We start from the raw sequence: 19,395 nt of genomic DNA, 5'->3' as shown, positions 1-19,395 counted from the left end.
TCGTGAGAGCCAAGCCCTCATGAATGGGATTAGTGCTTAGTGCTCTTATGCAACAGACCCCAGATCTCCTTCACCCCTTCTGCCAAGTGAGGGAGCAGAGAAAAAGAATTCATTCATGAACTAGGACGTGTTCCCTAACCATACACCAAACACGACAGCATCTGGATCTTGGACTTTGCTGACCCCACAACTGCGAGAAATCAACTTCCGTTGTTTGAAACAGTGTATGGTATTTTGTTATACTGTTGGTTCCAGAAGAAACAATAGAAAAAAATCAGCAACACAAAACACCTTGAGGAGATCAATAAATGTGATAAAGCTCCATTTAGCCAGGCTGCTCAGAAAAAAAGAAACAATACAAATTACTAATTTCAGAAATAAACAATGTGACATTATTATAGATTCTACAGATACTAAAAATGTAACAAGATATTATAATTTCTATGTAAGTAAACATGACAACTTAGATAAAATTAAGAAATTCCTTTAAAAATGAAAATTAGCAAATCTCAATTAAGAAGCAATAGATAACGTAAACTGCCCTATATCTATAAAAGAAAGTTAAGTTATAGTTAAAAGTCTTCCTAAAAGAAAACTCCAGACCCAGCTAGCTATGCTGGTGAATTCTACAAAACATTTCTGGAAGAAAATAATACAATTATACATAAACTCTCCCAAAAGAAACAGAAAGAAGGAGTATATCTCAACTCAGTTTGTAATGTTAGCTTTACCCTGAATCAAAACCAGAAAATATTACCAACAAGAAAATTCCCTCATGAGCACGAATGTAAAAATTCAACCAATTTATGATGCAACGAAGACATCCTCCAATAGCGGAGTGAATAAACTGTGGTTACACAGCCATACAGTGGAATATCACTCTACACATAAAGAAATGAGCAATCAATTCATGAAATTATGTGAAGGAAACTTAAATGCATATTACCAAGTGACATAAGCTAATTTGAAAAGGCTACTTACTGTATGATTCCAACTATATGATCAGGAAAAGGCAAAACTATGGATAAAGTAAAAGGGTGCCAAAGGGTAAGAGACAGCAGGAACAGATACATAGGCAGAGCACAGAGGATTTTTAAGGAAGTCAAAATAATTTATATAACATGGATACACATCATTGTACATTTGTCCAAATCCATACATGTACAGTACCAAGAGTGAACCCCAATGCAAATTATGGGCTTTGGTTGATTGTGATGTGTCAATTTAGGCTCATCTATCATAGCAACTACCACTATGGTGAAGGATACTGGTAATGAAGGTGGCTAAACATGTATTGGGTTGGGGGTATACAAAAAAATATCTGAACCTCCCTCTCAATTTTGACAGGAACATAAAACTGGTCTAAAAAATAAAAGACTTTATAATAAATTGTAAATGAGACTTTAGCAAATTGAATCCAACAGTATAATAAAAAGGTAATACACCATAAACAAATGGGGTTTATTCCAGAAATGGAAGGTTGGCTTAACATTGAACCATCATCATTATTTACCATAAAATGAACTAAAAGAGAAGACCCATAGGATCATCCCAACAGATACAGGCATCTGATAAAATTTACTCCTGATGTTTCAAAGAAGAAACACTCTCAGCAACATAAGAATCTAAGGGAAGTTCTTCAGCATGATAAACGTCTATGATGAATCTACAGCTAATGTGCATCATAGTGAAAAACTGAATGCATTTCCCATAAGATGAGGAAGAACATAGGAATGTCTGCTTTCACTGCTTGTTTGTAGCATTGTTCTGAAGATTCTAGTTAATGCAGTCAGGCAAGAAAAAGAAATAAGAGGCATCCAAGTTTAAAAAAAGAAATAAAATTGTCTTTATACACAACCATCACCATACAATAGGTATGGGTAAACCCCAACCTGTGGGCCAGCTTCTTGTCTGATAAGCTTTTATTGGAACACGGCTGTGTTCATTAATTTATGGATGATCTATCGCTGCTCTTATACTAAAATGGCAGAGTTTATCAGCTGCAAAAGAGACCCTTTTGCCACAAGTCGAAAATATTCACTATTTTTAGTAAGAGGGTAGTTTGAGAAAGAAAGGTTTAACAACCTTTTGTCTATGAAGAAAATCTGATCAAATCTACCAACAATGTGCCAGAACTAATAAGTGAGTTTAACAAGATTGAAGGATACAAATTCAATATAGAAAAATTAACTGTATTTCTATATGCTAGCAGTAAACAATCAAATGAAAATTTTAAAACTATCATTTTCTATAGTTTTATTAAAATGTATATTTGGATCAGAAATGCTCAACCTGTATAAAGAAAGTCAAATACATCTACACTAACTAAACTATCATTTACAACTTCATCAAAAATGAAATACAGACAAATCTGATAAAATATGAAAAGACTTACACACTAACAATGACAAAATAGTACTGAGAAAATTAAATACTACCTCTATAAAAGCAGACATACACTTTATTGAGGAGTAGATTCACTATTGTTAAGATGTCAATTCTCCCCAAATTAATCTATACATATGATACAATCCCAACTTAATTTCCAACAAGCAAGCAGTCTTTATTTTATTGATAAGCTGATTCTAAAGTTCATGTGAAAATGCAAAGGATCTAGCATAGTCAAAACAGAACAAAGAACAAAATTGGAGGATTCATTTCAAGAATTACTATAAATCAATAGTAACCAAAACAGTGTGCCACAGGTACAGGCTGAGTATCCATTACTCAAAATGCTTCAGACTAGAAGTTTTTCAGATTTTGGATTTTGGAATATTTGCATATACATGATGAGATATCTTGGGGCTAGGACCCAAGTCTAAACACAAAATACATTTATTTTTCATATTTACCTTATACACAAAGACTGAAGGTAATTTTAAACAATACTTTTAATAATTTGGGGCATGAAACAATGTTTGTACACATGAGGTCGGATATAGAATTTTTCCACTGTGGTGTCTATGTTGGCAATCAAAAAGTCTGGGGTTTTAGAGGATTTCAGATTTGGGATATTTAAATTAGCAATGCTCAATCTGTATAAAGAAGGTCAAATACAGACAATCCCCAACTTAAGGTGGTTTGACTTATTGACTTTACAGTGGGTTTACTGAAGTATTAAATTGCTTTTGACTCAAACATTGGGTTTCCCACAATTTGGGGAGCATCTGCAAATTAATAAAACTCAATAGACAGTCCAGAAATAGATAACACATATGCAACCAGTTTATGACTGACAAAGGCAGGATGGCAATGCAGTGAAGAAAGGACAGCCTTTTCAACATGTGGTGTTGGAACAACTGGCTGTCCATACTCCCAAAAAGTGAACTTGAATCCATACCTCACCTCACTCCATAAACAAAAGAAAACTCAAAATGGAGCATAGATTTAAATGTAAGATCCAAATCTATAAAATTTCTAGAACAAACATAGGAAAAATCTTTGTGACCTTGTGCTAGGCAAACATTTTTTACATATGACACAAAATGCAAAATCTGTAATTCAACAAACAATGAAATTGGACTTCATTATGATTAAAATCTTCTGCTCTTCAAAAGATACTACAAAGCTAGTGAAAAGTCAACCCAAAAACTGGAAAAAATACCCTTGTAAAAAAGTAGCTAAAAAGTAATAGTATCCAAATACATACAGAATTATTAAAACTCAACAAGTAAGAAAACATCAACCTACTTTTTTAAATGGCAAAAGATTTGAAAAGACAGTTCAACAAAGAAGATGTACAGATGGCAAATAAACACATGGAAAGATGCTCAACATTTAATCATTAGGATCGTGTACATTAAACCCATAATAATATACATAATACACCCATCAGAATGACTAAAATTTAAAAAAATAAATACAGCAGTAGTGTGACAACATAGCAACTAGAATGGTCATTTACTGCTGATGAGAATAGAAAACAGTATAAATATTTTGGAAAACCATTTAGCAGCTTTTAAAAACAGGAACATAAATGGCCATGAGGAGACGTTAGTGGGTGATGGATATATGTTGACTATCTCGATGGTGGTAATAGTTTCACGTGTGTACATCTGTTAAAACTTATCAAATGGTACCTTTTACATGCGTGCACTTTATCACATATCAATTATATCACACTAAAGCTACTGATTGTAGGAGCAAACACCTAAGGCACTGGCTGTGGCACAGAGAAGGGTATGCAATGATGCAATATAAAGCTCGAGGACTGAGATCCATACCTTATAGCAATAAATGGCAGCTGGGTTTTCAGCAAGCACGTAACATGATCAGGTGTGATTTTTTACAACTATATAATTATGATTGCAGAACAGGCCATGGTTTTGGAAGGTAGAATAGTAGGAAAGACAGTTAGAAGGTTATCACAGTATTTCAGGTGGGAGGAAATGGTAACCTGACCATGGGTAAACGAGTAATGGCATAGAAGAGAAGCAGAGTAAACAAACACATTGAGGGTGCCATTCACACTGAGAAAAGTACAGTGAAATGATCATAGCTCTTTGGCTGAGAGGGTACAAGATATAGTAGTTTTCATTCTATTTTAACATAAGGCATATTTCTGAGATGAACATTCTTGTAACATATCAGTACTCTATGGTACAGTGCTAAGCAATGTGTGCATACATTGCTATAGGATTTTTAAAAAGCCTTATATTTATGCATTGGTCCTACCTTTACACTTCATTTCATGTTGATCAATGAGTAACATGACTTTCTTACAATTAGAGCAAAGCGAGTCATCATCCTCTGAGGCTATTTGAGATGACTGAATTATGTCATCAAGGTCATCCCTAGAATGTATTTGGTTTTTCACCTACAAAATAAATAACACTGTTTCAAAATGTCCCCAAAATATTTATAGCATATACTAAATGTACAGAAGTGGGAATTACCCATCTGTTTATACAAGCACAAACACAGGTACTTGTTCTGTACTTTTTTTTTAAGCAATTTCCTTTATGTTGACTCTAGTTCAGAAGACCACATGGTCTATGGATAAATTATTTTCCAGTTCCTATGCCATTTAGAAAACTGACAGAGAGACTTGGGTTAATTAAGGAACAAAGATTAAGAGAATGTCTTCCTGAGCTTGAATTATTTTAATTGCAAAAACAATCTATTTATACATACAATTATGTATTTAGATAACCCCATTTTACACAAGAGATTTTCATAAGTAAAATATTCAAATGGATCAAATAATTGGTGAAGAGAAAAACCAGAGTAGCAGCAAGTGGCCCTCTAAGTCTTTTTGAAGTTGAACTTTCTCCAAAGCCAGGAACTCTACTTTACTTGTAATATGCTTACCTCATTCTTAAATCTTTGCATAGATCACTTAATTCCACTTCTAGACATACTGCTGATGTTCTGTCACCATGTGGTGGAGAATAATGCACATTTTCTAATTCAAGTTTTATGCTTTCATACTTATTTGCACTGCAGTTGTCATATAACAACTTCTGGAACACATTCTGTGTTGGTTTTATACTGTTGTGTTTGTAACAAGAGAAACACCATAATCTTTTTTTTTTTTTTTTTAATCACATGCTTCATTTCTTTGGAGCAGGTAAGCCACATATCTAAAAGGCTTTTTGAATCACTAAATTGAGGCATATGTCCGATGTTTAATTTCCAATCAGTGGTGTTTTGGTTTTTTGTCATTTGCCTAACAAACTATTTGTCTTCTTTTATTTCAACCATAACTACTTCTGGGTTTCTTGCTTTCGTACTTTCTGCATCACTATAACAATTTTCCTTGCCTGGGTTAAAAACATGTTCAGTATCTGGTTTGTTGTCATTTTCACAGTCTACTTTATTTCTATTTAAATAAAGCTCTGAAGGTGACTGGCAAGCATATTCTGGGGACCCAGAGTATGAATGAGATAGAAAGGCATTTTTGAGACTGGGTTATTTTTGTTCAGGAAATATCTAGACTACTACAGAGACAGACATGCCAGATGCATCACTTTCCTGACAATCAGGTGAATCATTTGTCAAATTAGAGGGTATTTACTTAAGTTTGTTCTTCCTGTAGAGTTATTATGTAGTTGCTCTTCCTCCATACAAGCAGTTTTGTAATTTTCACAAATTTCACCGAAACTCTGCTTTAACTTGTGATGAATTTTAAAGTTTTTTTACCCTAATTTGTCTTGTTTGATCCACATTCTCTCATACTTTTGTGCACAAGTAAGTCCTGCATATATAAAGAGGTCTTTTCTATCACAACACTTTCTCACTACTAGTTGTTGAGACAATTTTTGCACATGCAAAAGTGGAAGATAAATTTGCTAGTTTTGTTCCTCAGATGTCTTTTCTGTCAGAGTACATGTTTTAAAAATAACTTTATCTTTAAATAATCAAGTGTAAAAAGAGAAAAATTAAAAAATAATTAAAGTTTAATATTAAACTTCTTAATCTATGTTTACCAACTCCCAAATCACTGGATTGTAACTAAGAAGTGAAAAATAATTTGCATTAGCCTAAAATAAGTGAAAAACATAAACCACGAAACTTTAATTTGTCACTGTTTGTTTGGACTAAACTTGACTAATTCATTATGTGTTAAATTTCCCAAAAATGAATTAGGAGATGACTTGTGGTACTATAAAGGCACCATCACTTTAAAATATTTTATCACTATATATACAGTGTACACTTGAGTGCTTTTTCCAAAGATTACTAACTAATTATTAGGCAAACTTTAAGTTATTAGGAACCAAAATCAACACCAGTCAGTAAGAAAAGCAAATTCTTACATTTTAATGCAAATTACATATTGTAATATGATTGACAGTGTTATATATTTATATAGATTATAGGCTTAAGTTCTAAGGTCTACTAATGACAGTGGATTTAATGAATTTAACAATATTTATAGATTTTCTGTATTGAAATACATTAGGCAGTTATTGTTTGTACCCTAATACCAAAGGTGCCATTCTGCAAGGTATAATTCTCTTGATAGCCAGTTGGGTTGATTTTATGACCCGTTCTCTCCCTGAACATAGAAACTGAAGTCAGAGATCAAAAGGGAAAATAAATTCTTAACCTTGGTATTAGTGACTGGCAATAAAAAAACTGCAAAGTTTGAACCACTAGCAATAATTACTCCTTTATCTGAATCCAATACAGTGGTCATCACTGTTAAATTGTTCATAATTTCTATTGCTTAAAATTGTAATTCAATATTTGATGTTACCTTCTTTATTATAATAGGAAGTTATAAAAATAGAAGTGCAAACAATATCAGGAACTTTTTAATTCAATTCCAAGGGTAAAGATTAGATGTAAGTTGCTATAGATTCCAACACTATTTTAAGTTTTATAACTAGTTAAATATTTTTAAAATGAAATATTAAATTATAATCAACTGATACTAAAAGGCTAATCCAAAGGTAAATTCATTACGAATATGCTGTATTACCAAAGCAAGGAAAACAAGATTAAACCAGAAATTTGATTTTAAATTTTTACATACCCGTGGCTGGTTATTTTCATATTCTTCAAGGCTCTTTTGCTCTCCATCTGATGCCATTTCTAAGACTTGTTCTGCTAAAAAAATTATATATTTAGTTAAAATGAGCTACACAGAACAGTTAGATAAAAGCCATGGTCAGCCAGGCACGGTGGCTCACGCCTGTAGTCCCAGAACCTTGGGAGGCCAAGGCAGGCAGATCATGAGGTCAGGAGATCGAGACCATCCTGGCTAACAAGGTGAAACCCCGTCTCTACTAAAAAATACAAAAAATTAGCTGGGTGTGGTGGTGGGCACCTGCAGTCCCAGCTACTTGAGAGGCTGAGGCAGGAGAATGGCATGAACCCGGGAGGTGGAGCTTGCAGTGAGCCGAGATCACACCACTGCACCTCCAGCCTGGGCAGCAGAGTGATACTCCAGCTCAAAAAAAAAAAAAAAGCCGTAGTCTTTCTAAAACCAGAAAATAAAAGTGTTTAAACGAAGCTTAATCTTTACTATAATATTTACTTCTTTAAGAAATGCTTTTAATCCTCCAAAACTTCAGCAAACCACTTGGGGAGGCACTAGATGTCACCAGGTTCAAGCCATGCAAACATGGTCAAAGATTCACTCACAAATTCATCCACCCAACATCAATGAACAAAATCATCAGAAATAAAACAAAATGTAAAAATCCAATAGAAACAGATAAAGTAACAGCACACTGTTCTTTACTTCACAATAGTACCTTTATAACAGCACATTGAGCCTGCTGTTCATTATTAATCATTTCCAAAATGACTGCTACCATTTACACTTTCATCAATGTGCAGTCTCTTCTTTATATCTAAAATATTTTCCTCAACTATTCTGACAAATTTCTTTCATAATTTAAGACTCAGACAGCTATGTGAAGTCTTTCTTGATTCTGGCTATCTTTCCTCAGATAAACGGTTTTATTTAATACAGGTTTTATAAAATATGTAGTTAAGGTTTCAAAAGTGAGATTATGTCTCAACTAACTATAATTAAAATAGAAGAGTGTATCTGTTCCAATATAAACATGTTGACTGATAATGAGAAAAATGATCCTTATAAAGAATAGCAAATCATGATCCTGAGAGAGTAAGTGTCAAAGCTGACGGGAGGATACTATGGCCTATCTTTAATGCAATACATCAGATTCAATTACACCATTATACTACAAGCATTTATCATGTCCAACTATTTTTCCTATTATTTAGGAAGTACAAAGTTGTGAGGACACGTCCAATAAATATACAATTTATTTCTCTTTTTTTTTCTTTTTTTTTAATATACTTTAAGTTTTAGGGTACATATGCACAATGTGCAGGTTAATTACATACGTATACATGTGCCATGCTGGTGTGCTGCACCCATTAACTCGTCATTCACATTAGGTATATCTCCTAATGCTATCCCTCCCCCCTCCTCCCACCCCACAACAGTCCCCAGAATGTGATGTTCCCCTTCCTGTGTCCATGTGTTCTCATTGTTCAAGTCCCATCTATGAGTGAGAACATGCGGTGTTTGGTTTTTTGTCCTTGCGATAGTTTACTGAGAATGATGATTTCCAATTTCATCCATGTCCCTACAAAGGACATGAACTCATCATTTTTTATGGCTGCATAGTATTCCATGGTGTATATGTGCCACATTTTCTTAATCCAGTCTATCATTGTTGGACATTTGGGTTGGTTCCAAGTCTTTGCTATTGTGAATAGTGCCGCAATAAACATACGTGTGCATGTGTCTTTATAGCAGCATGATTTATAGTCCTTTGGGTATATACCCAGTAATGGGATGGCTGGGTCAAATGGTATTTCTAGTTCTAGGTCCCTGCAGAATTGCCACACTGACTTCCACAATGGTTGAACTAGTTTACAGTCCCACCAACAGACTGTTGGCATTCCTATTTCTCCACATCCTCTCCAGCACCTGTTGTTTCCTGACTTTTTAATGATTGCCATTCTAACTGGTGTGAGATGGTATCTCATTGTGGTTTTGATTTGCATTTCTGTGATGGCCAGTGATGTTGAGCATTTTTTCCTGTGTCTTTTGGCTGCATAAATGTCTTCTTTCGAGAAGTGTCTGTTCATATCCTTTGCCCACTTTTTGATGGGGTTGTTTGTTTTTTCCTTGTAAATTTGTTTCAGTTCATTGTAGATTCTGGCTATTAGCCCTTTGTCAGACGAGTAGGTTGTGAAAATTTTCTCCCATTTTGTAGGTTGCCTCGTCACTCTGATGGTAGTTTCTTTTGCTGTGCAGAAGCTCTTTAGTTTAATTAGATCCCATTTGTCAATTTTGGCTTTTGTTGCCATTGCTTTTGGTGTTTTAGACATGAAGTCCTTGCCCATGCCTATGTCCTGAATGGTAATGCCTAGGTTTTCTTCTAGGGTTTTTATGGTTTTAAGTCTAACGTTTAAGTCTTTAATCCATCTTGAATTAATTTTTGTATAGGGTGTAAGGAAGGGATCCAATTTTAGCTTTCTACATATGGCTAGCCAGTTTTCCCAGCACCATTTATTAAACAGGGAATCCTTTCCCCATTTCTTGTTTTTGTCAGGTTTGTCAAAGATCAGATAGTTGTAGATATGCGGCATTATTTCTGAGGGCTCTGTTCTGTTCCATTGATCTATGTCTCTGTTTTGGTACCAGTACCATGCTGTTTTGGTTACTGTAGCCTTGTAGTATAGTTTGAAGTCAGGTAGCATGATGCCTCCAGCTTTGTTCTTTTGGCTTAGGATTGACTTGGCCATGTGGGCTCTTTTTTGGTTCCATATGAACTTTAAAGTAGTTTTTTCCAATTCTGTGAAGAAAGTCATTGGTAGCTTGATAGGGATGGCATTGAATCTATAACTTATCTTGGGTAGGATGGCCATTTTCACGATATTGATTCTTCCTACCCGTGAGCATGGAATGTTCTTCCATTTGTTTGTATCCTCTTTTATTTCCTTGAGCAGTGGTTTGTAGTTCTCCTTAAAGAGGTCCTTCACGTCCCTTGTAAGTTGGATTCCTAAGTATTTTATTCTCTTTGAAGCAATTGTGAATGGGAGTTCACTCATGATTTGGCTCTCTGTTTGTCTGTTATTGGTGTATAAGAATGCTTGTGATTTTTGTACATTGATTTTGTATCCTGAGACTTTGCTGAAGTTGCTTATCAGCTTAAGGAGATTTTGGGCTGAGACAATGGGGTTTTCTAGATATACAATCATGTCATCTGCAAACAGGGACAATTTGACTTCCTCTTTTCCTACTTGAATACCCTTGATTTCCTTCTCCTGCCTAATTGCCCTGGCCAGAACTTCCAACACTATGTTGAATAGGAGTGGTGAGAGAGGGCATCCCTGTCTTGTGCCAGTTTTCAAAGGGAATGCTTCCAGTTTTTGCCCATTCAGTATGATATTGGCTGTGGGTTTGTCATAAATAGCTCTTATTATTTTGAGATACGTCCCATCAATACCTAATTTATTGAGAGTTTTTAGCATGAAGGGTTGTTGAATTTTGTCAAAGGCCTTTTCTGCATCTATTGAGATAATCATGTGGTTTTTGTCTTTGGTTCTGTTTATATGCTGGATTACATTTATTGATTTGCGTATATTGAACCAGCCTTGCATCCCAGGGATGAAGCCCACTTGATCATAGTGGATAAGCTTTTTGATGTGCTGCTGGATTCAGTTTGCCAGTATTTTATTGAGGATTTTTGCATCAATGTTCAGCAAGGATATTGGTCTAAAATTCTCTTTTTTGGTTGTGTCTCTGCCTGGCTTTGGTATCAGGATGATGCTGGCCTCACAAAATGAGTTAGGGAGGATTCCCTCTTTTTCTATTGATTGGAATAGTTTCAGAAGGAATGGTACCAGCTCCTCTTTGTACCTCTGGGAGAATTCGGCTGTGAATCCATCTGGTCCTGGACTCTTTTTGGTTGGTAAGCTATTGATTATTGCCACAATTTCAGATCCTGTTATTGGTCTATTCAGAGATTCAACTTCTTCCTGGCTTAGTCTTGGGAGAGTGTATGTGTCCAGGAATTTATCCATTTCTTCTAGATTTTCTAGTTTGTGTAGAGATGTTTGTAGTATTCTCTGATGGTAGTTTGTATTTCTGTGGGATCGGTGGTGATATCCCCTTTATCATTTTTTATTGCATCTATTTGATTCTTTCTCTTTTTTTCTTCATTGGTCTTGCTAGTGGTCTATCCACTTTGTTGATCCTTTCAAAATACCAGCTCCTGGATTCATTAATTTTTTGAAGGGTTTTTTTGGTCTCTATTTCCTTCAATTCTGCTCTGATTTTAGTTATTTCTTGCCTTCTGCTAGCTTTTGAATGTGTTTGCTCTTGCTTTTCTAGTTCTTTTAATTGTGATGTTAGGGTGTCTATTTTAGATCTTTCCTGCTTTCTCTTGTGGGCATTCAGTGCTATAAATTTCCCTCTACACACTGCTTTGAATGTGTCCCAGAGATTCTGGTATGTCATGTCTTTGTTCTTGTTGGTTTCAAAGAACATCTTTATTTCTGCCTTCATTTCGTTATGTACCCAGTAGTCATTCAGAAGCAGGTTGTTCAGTTTCCATGTAGTTGAGTGGTTTTGAGTGAGTTTCTTAATCCTGAGTTCTAGTTTGATTGCACTGTGGTCTGAGAGACAGTTTGTTATAATTTCTGTTCTCTTACATTTGCTGAGGAGAGCTTTACTTCCAACTATGTGGTCTATTTTGGAATAGGTGTGGTGTGGTGCTGGAAAAAATGTATATTCTGTTGATTTGGGGTGGAGAGTTCTGTAGATGTCTATTAGGTCCACTTGGTGCAGAGCTGAGTTCAATTCCTGGGTATCCTTGTTGACTTTCTGTCTTGTTGATCTGTCTAATGTTGACAGTGGGGTGTTAAAGTCTCCCATTATTATTGTGTGGGAGTCTAAGTCTCTTTGTAGGTCACTCAGGACTTGCTTTATGAATCTGGGCGCTCCTGTATTGGGTGCATATATATTTAGGAGAGTTAGCTCTTCTTGTTGAATTGATCCCTTTACCGTAATGTAATGGCCTTTGTCTCTTTTGACCTTTGTTGGTTTAAAGTCTGTTTTATCAGAGACTAGGATTGCAACCCCTGCCTTTTTTTGTTTTCCATTTGCTTGGTAGATCTTCCTCCATCCTTTTTTTTTTTTTTTAATTTTTTTTTCCCTTTATAATTCTTTTAATGCAACAAATGTTTATTGAACATTTACTGCTTCTAATCTTTGACAGACATAAAGATGAATAAACCATGCCACGATTTTTAAAGGAGCTCACTATATCATAAGAAAGCGGATTCACATGGACAACTCTATAAGATAAAGTGGTAAATTTAGGCTGGCCTGTGAAACAAAGGATTATAGGTATAGTTAAGAGGTGGAATTTATTTTACTTGGAGAATTTCAGTTACCTTTATAATCTTTGTCTAACCTTTCATGTTTCTCTTTCTTCAGAAACAGAGCACCTTTTTCCTGACACATTCATTTCCCCCTATGGAGTAGAGCAGTTGTTTTCTTTTTTTTTTTCTTTTTTCTTTTTATTATTATTATTATTATTATTATTATTATTATTATACTTTAGGCTCTATGATACATGTGCACAACGTGCAGGTAACTTACATATGTATACATGTGCCATGCTGGTGCGCTGCACCCACCAACTCGTCATCTAGCATTAGGTATATCTCCCAATGCTATCCCTCTCCCCTCCCCCCACCCCACAAGAGTCCCCAAAGTGTGATGTTCCCCTTCCTGTGACCATGTGTTCTCATTGTTCAATTCCCACCTATGAGTGAGAATATGCGGTGTTTGGTTTTTTGTTCTTGTGATAGTTCACTGAGAATGATGATTTCCAATTTCATCCATGTCCCTACAAAGGACATGAACTCATCATTTTTTATGGCTGCATAGTATTCCATGGTGTATATGTGCCACATTTTCTTAATCCAGTCTATCATTGTTGGACATTTGGGTTGGTTCCAAGTCTTTGCTATTGTGAATAATGCTGCAATAAACATACGTGTGCATGTGTCTTTATAGCAGCATGATTTATAGTCCTTTGGGTATATACCCAGTAATGGGATGGCTGGGTCAAATGGAATTTCTAGTTCTAGATCCCTGAGGAATCGCCACACTGACTTCCACAAAGGTTGAACTAGTTTACAGTCCCACCAACAGTGTAAAAGTGTTCCTATTTCTCCACATCCTCTCCAGCACCTGTTGTTTCCTGACTTTTTAATGATTGCCATTCTAACTGGTGTGAGATGGTATCTCATTGTGGTTTTGATTTGCGTTTCTCTGATGGCCAGTGATGGTGAGCATTTTTTCATGTGTTTTTTGGCTGCATAAATGTCTTCTTTTGAGAAGTGTCTGTTCATATACTTTGCCCACTTTTTGATGGGGTTGTTTGTTTTTTTCTTGTAAATTTGTTGGAGTTCATTGTAGATTCTGGCTATTAGCCCTTTGTCAGATGAGTAGGTTGTGAAAATTTTCTCCCATTTTGTAGGTTGCCTGTTCACTCTGATGGTAGTTTCCTTTGCTGTGCAGAAGCTCTTTAGTTTAATTAGATCCCATTTGTCAATTTTGGCTTTTGTTGCCATTGCTTTTGGTGTTTTAGACATGAAGTCCTTGCCCATGCCTATGTCCTGAATGGTAATGCCTAGGTTTTCTTCTAGGGTTTTTATGGTTTTAGGTCTAACATTTAAGTCTTTAATCCATCTTGAATTGATTTTTGTATAAGGTGTAAGGAAGGGATCCAGTTTCAGCTTTCTACATATGGCTAGCCAGTTTTCCCAGCACCATTTATTAAATAGGGAATCCTTTCCCCATTTCTTGTTTTTGTCAGGTTTGTCAAAGATCAGATAGTTGTAGATATGTGGCATTATTTCTGAGGGCTCTGTTCTGTTCCATTGATCTATATCTCTGTTTTGGTACCAGTACCATGCTGTTTTGGTTACTGTAGCCTTGTAGTATAGTTTGAAGTCAGGTAGTGTGATGCCTCCAGCTTTGTTCTTTTGGCTTAGGATTGACTTGGCAATGCGGGCTCTTTTTTGATTCCATATGAACTTTAAAGTAGTTTTTTCCAATTCTGTGAAGAAAGTCATTGGTAACTTGATGGGGATGGCATTGAATCTGTAAATTACCTTGGGAAGGATGGCCATTTTCATGATATTGATTCTTCCTACCCATGAGCATGGAATGTTCTTCCATTTGTTTGTATCCTCTTTTATTTCCTTGAGCAGTGGTTTGTAGTTCTCCTTGAAGAGGTCCTTCACGTCCCTTGTAAGTTGGATTCCTAGGTATTTTATTCTCTTTGAAGCAATTGTGAATGGGAGTTCACTCATGATTTGGCTCTCTGTTTGTCTGTTATTGATGTATAAGAATGCTTCTGATTTTTGTACATTGATTTTGTATCCTGAGACTTTGCTGAAGTTGCTTATCAGCTTAAGGAGATTTTGGGCTGAGACAATGGGGTTTTCTAGATATACTATCATGTCATCTGCAAACAGGGACAATTTGACTTCCTCTTTTCCTACTTGAATACCCTTGATTTCCTTCTCCTGCCTAATTGCCCTGGCCAGAACTTCCAACACTATGTTGAATAGCAGTGGTGAGAGAGGGCATCCCTGTCTTGTGCCAGTTTTCAAAGGGAATGCTTCCAGTTTTTGCCCATTCAGTATGATATTGGCTGTGGGTTTGTCATAAATAGCTCTTATTATTTTGAGATACGTCCCATCAATACCTAATTTATTGAGAGTTTTTAGCATGAAGGGTTGTTGAATTTTGTCAAAGGCCTTTTCTGCATCTATTGAGATAATCATGTGGTTTTTGTCTTTGGTTCTGTTTATATGCTGGATTACATTTATTGATTTGCGTATATTGAACCAGCCTTGCATCCCAGGGATGAAGCCCACTTGATCATGGTGGATAAGCTTTTTGATGTGCTGCTGGATTCAGTTTGCCAGTATTTTATTGAGGATTTTTGCATCAGTGTTCATCAAGGATATTTGTCTAAAATTCTCTTTTTTTGTTGTGTCTCTGCCAGGCTTTGGTATCAGGATGATGCTGGCCTCATAAAATGAGTTAGGGAGGATTCCCTCTTTTTCTATTGATTGGAATAGTTTCAGAAGGAATGGTACCAGCTCCTCTTTGTACCTCTGGTAGAATTCGGCTGTGAACCCATCTGGTCCTGGACTTTTTTTGGTTGGTAAGCTATTGATTATTGCCACAATTTCAGCTCCTGTTATTGGTCTATTCAGAGATTCAACTTCTTCCTGGTTTAGTCTTGGGAGGGTGTATGTGTTGAGGAATTTATCCATTTCTTCTAGATTTTCTAGTTTATTTGCGTAGAGGTGTTTGTAGTATTCTCTGATGATAGTTTGTATTTCTGTGGGATCGGTGGTGATATCCCCTTTATCATTTTTTATTGCATCTATTTGATTCTTCTCTCTTTTTTTCTTTATTAATCTTGCTAGTGGTCTATCAATTTTGTCGATCCTTTCAAAAAACCAGCTCCTGGATTCATTTATTTTTTGAAGGGTTTTTTGTGTCTATTTCCTTCAATTCTGCTCTGATTTTAGTTATTTCTTGCCTTCTGCTAGCTTTTGAATGTGTTTGCTCTTGCTTTTCTAGTTCTTTTAATTGTGATGTTAGGGTGTCAATTTTGGATCTTTCCTGCTTTCTCTTGTGGGCATTTAGTGCTATAAATTTCCCTCTACACACTGCTTTGAATGCATCCCAGAGATTCTGGTATGTTGTGTCTTGGTTCTCATTGGTTTCAAAGAACATCTTTATTTCTGCCTTCATTTCGTTATGTACCCAGTAGTCATTCAGGAGCAGGTTGTTCAGTTTCCATGTAGATGAGCGGTTTTGAGTGAGATTCTTAATCCTGAGTTCTAGCTTGATTGCACTGTGATCTGAGAGACAGTTTGTTATAATTTCTGTTCTTTTACATTTATTGAGGAGAGCTTTATTTCCAAGTATATGGTCAATTTTGGAATAGGTGTGGTGTGGTGCTGAAAAAAATGTATATTCTGTTGATTTGGGGTGGAGAGTTCTGTAGATGTCTATTAGGTCCGCTTGGTGCAGAGCTGAGTTCAATTCCTGGGTATCCTTGTTGACTTTCTGTCTCGTTGATCTGTCTAATGTTGACAGTGGGGTGTTAAAGTCTCCCATTATTAATGTGTGGGAGTCTAAGTCTCTTTGTAGGTCACTCAGGACTTGCTTTATGAATCTGGGCGCTCCTGTATTGGGTGCATATATATTTAGGATAGTTAGCTCTTCTTGTTGAATTGATCCCTTTACCATTATGTAATGGCCTTCTTTGTCTCTTTTGATCTTTGTTGGTTTAAAGTCTGTTTTATCAGAGACTAGGATTGCAACCCCTGCCTTTTTTTGTTTTCCATTTGCTTGGTAGATCTTCCTCCATCCTTTTATTTTGAGCCTATGTGTGTCTCTGCACGTGAGATGGGTTTCCTGAATACAGCACACTGATGGGTCTTGAGTCTTTATCCAATTTGCCAGTCTGTGCCTTTTAATTGGAGCATTTAGTCCATTTACATTTAAAGTTAATATTGTTATGTGTGAATTTGAGCCTGTCATTATGATGTTAGCTGGTTATTTTGCTCGTTAGTTGATGCAGTCTCTTCCTAGTCTCGATGGTCTTTACATTTCGGTATGATTTTGCAGTGGCTGGTACCGGTTGTGCCTTTCCATGTTTAGTGCTTCCTTCAGGAGCTCTTTTAGGGCAGGCCTGGTGGTGACAAAATCTCTCAGCATTTGCTTGTCTGTAAAGTATTTTATTTCTCCTTCACTTATGAAGCTTAGTTTGGCAGGATATGAAATTCTGGGTTGAAAATTCTTTGCTTTAAGAATGTCGAATATTGGCCCCCACTCTCTTCTGGCTTGTAGGGTTTCTGTTGAGAGATCCGCTGTTAGTCTGATGGGCTTCCCTTTGATGGTAACCCGACCTTTCTCTCTGGCTGCCCTTAACATTTTTTCCTTCATTTCAACTTTGGTGAATCTGACAATTATGTGTCTTGGAGTTGCTCTTCTCGAGAAGTATCTTTGTGGCGTTCTCTGTATTTCCTGAATCTGAATGTTGGCCTGCCTTGCTAGGTTGGGGAAGTTCTCCTGGATAATATCCTGCAGAGTGTTTTCCAACTTGTTTCCATTCTCCCCGTCACTTTCAGGTACACCAATCAGACGTAGATTTGGTCTTTTCACATAGTCCCACATTTCTTGGAGGCTTTGCTCATTTCTTTTTATTCTTTTTTCTCTAAACTTTCCTTCTCACTTCATTTCATTCATTTCGTCTTCCAGGGCTGATACCCTTTCTTCCATTTGATCGCATCGGCTCCTGAGGCTTCTGCATTCTTCACGTAGTTCTTGAGTCTTGGTTTTCAGCTCCATCAGCTCCTTTAAGCACTTCTCTGTATTGGTTATTCTAGTTATACATTCTTCTAAATTTTTTTCAAAGTTTTCAACTTCTTTGCATTTGGTTTGAATATCCTCCCGTAGCTCGGAGTAATTCGATCGTCTGAAGCCTTCTTCTCTCAGCTCATCGAAGTCATTCTCTGTCCAGCTTTGTTCCGTTGCTGGTGAGGAACTGCGTTCCTTTGGAGGAGGAGAGGTACTCTGCTTTTTAGAGTTTCCAGTTTTTCTGCTCTGTTTTTTTCCCATCTTTGTGGTTTTATCTACTTTTGGTCTTTGATGATGGTGATGTACAGATGGGTTTTTGGTGTGGGTGTCCTTTCTGTTAGTTTTCCTTCTAACAGACAGGACCCTCAGCTGCAGGTCTGTTGGAGTACCTGGCCAGCCATGTGAGGTGTCAGTCTGCCCCTGCTGGGGGGTGCCTCCCAGTTAGGCTGCTCTGGGGTCAGGGGTCAGGGACCCACTTGAGGAGGCAGTCAGCCCGTTCTCAGATCTCCAGTTGCGTACTGGGAGAACCACTGCTCTCCTCAAAGCTGTCAGACAGGGACATTTAAGTCTGCAGAGGTTGCTGCTGTCTTTTTGTTTGTCTGTGCCCTGCCCCCAGAGGTGGAGCCTACAGAGGCAGGCAGGCCTCCTTGAGCTGTGGTGGGCTCCACCCAGTTCAAGCTTCCAGGCTGCTTTGTTTACCTAAGGGAGCCTGGGCAATGGCGGGCGCCCCTCCCCCAGCCTCGCTGCCGACTTGCTGTTTGATCTCAGACTGCTGTGCTAGCAATCAGTGAGACTCCGTGGGCGTAGGACCCTCTGAGCCAGGTGTGGGCTATATTCTCCTGGGGCACTGTTTCCTAAGCCCGTCGGAAAAGCACAGTATTCGGGTGGGAGTGGCCCGATTTTCCAGGTGCCGTTTGTCACCCCTGGAAAGGGAACTCCCTGACCCCTTGCACTTCCTGAGTGAGGCAATGCCTCGCCCCTGCTTCGGCTGGTGCACGGTGCACTCACCCACTGACCTGCACCCACTCTCTGGCACTCCCTAGTGAGATGAACACGGTACCTCAGATGGAAATGCAGAAATCACCCGTCTTCTGCGTCGCTGGCGCTGGGAGCTGTAGACCGGAGCTGTTCCTATTCGGCCATCTTGGCTCCTCCCCCCATCCTTTTATTTTGAGCCTATGTGGGTCTCTGCACGTGAGATGGGTTTCCTGAATACAGCACACTGATGGGTCTTGACTCTTTATCCAATTTGCCAGTCTGTGTCTTTTAATTGGAGAATTTAGTCCATTTACATTTAAAGTTAATATTGTTATGTGTGAATTTGATCCTGTCATTATGATGTTAGCTGGTTATTTTGCTCGTTAGTTGATGCAGTTTCTTCCTAGTCTCCATGGTCTTTACATTTTGGCATGATTTTGCAGTGGCTGGTACCGGTTGTGCCTCTCCATGTTTAGTGCTTCCTTCAGGAGCTCTTTTAGGGCAGGCCTGGTGGTGAC

General features: G+C 37.3%; 1 protein-coding gene across 1 annotated transcript in view; it reads right to left on the bottom strand.

Annotated features, from left to right (window-relative positions):
- Window positions 1–19,395, bottom strand: part of LOC129024844 (ankyrin repeat domain-containing protein 36C-like) — a 41,772-nt gene that overhangs the window by 8,799 nt on the left and 13,578 nt on the right. The window contains 2 exon segments of the mRNA XM_063648570.1: window positions 4,675–4,816; window positions 7,481–7,554. Of these exon segments, the coding sequence (XP_063504640.1) occupies window positions 4,675–4,816; window positions 7,481–7,554 (216 nt within the window).

Source organism: Pongo pygmaeus, chromosome 12, assembly GCF_028885625.2.
Source record: "Pongo pygmaeus isolate AG05252 chromosome 12, NHGRI_mPonPyg2-v2.0_pri, whole genome shotgun sequence".
In the NCBI taxonomy this organism is placed as follows: domain Eukaryota; kingdom Metazoa; phylum Chordata; class Mammalia; order Primates; family Hominidae; genus Pongo; species Pongo pygmaeus.
The sequence above is the reverse complement of the archived record's forward strand: the minus strand, read 5'-3'. Positions and strand labels throughout refer to the sequence as shown.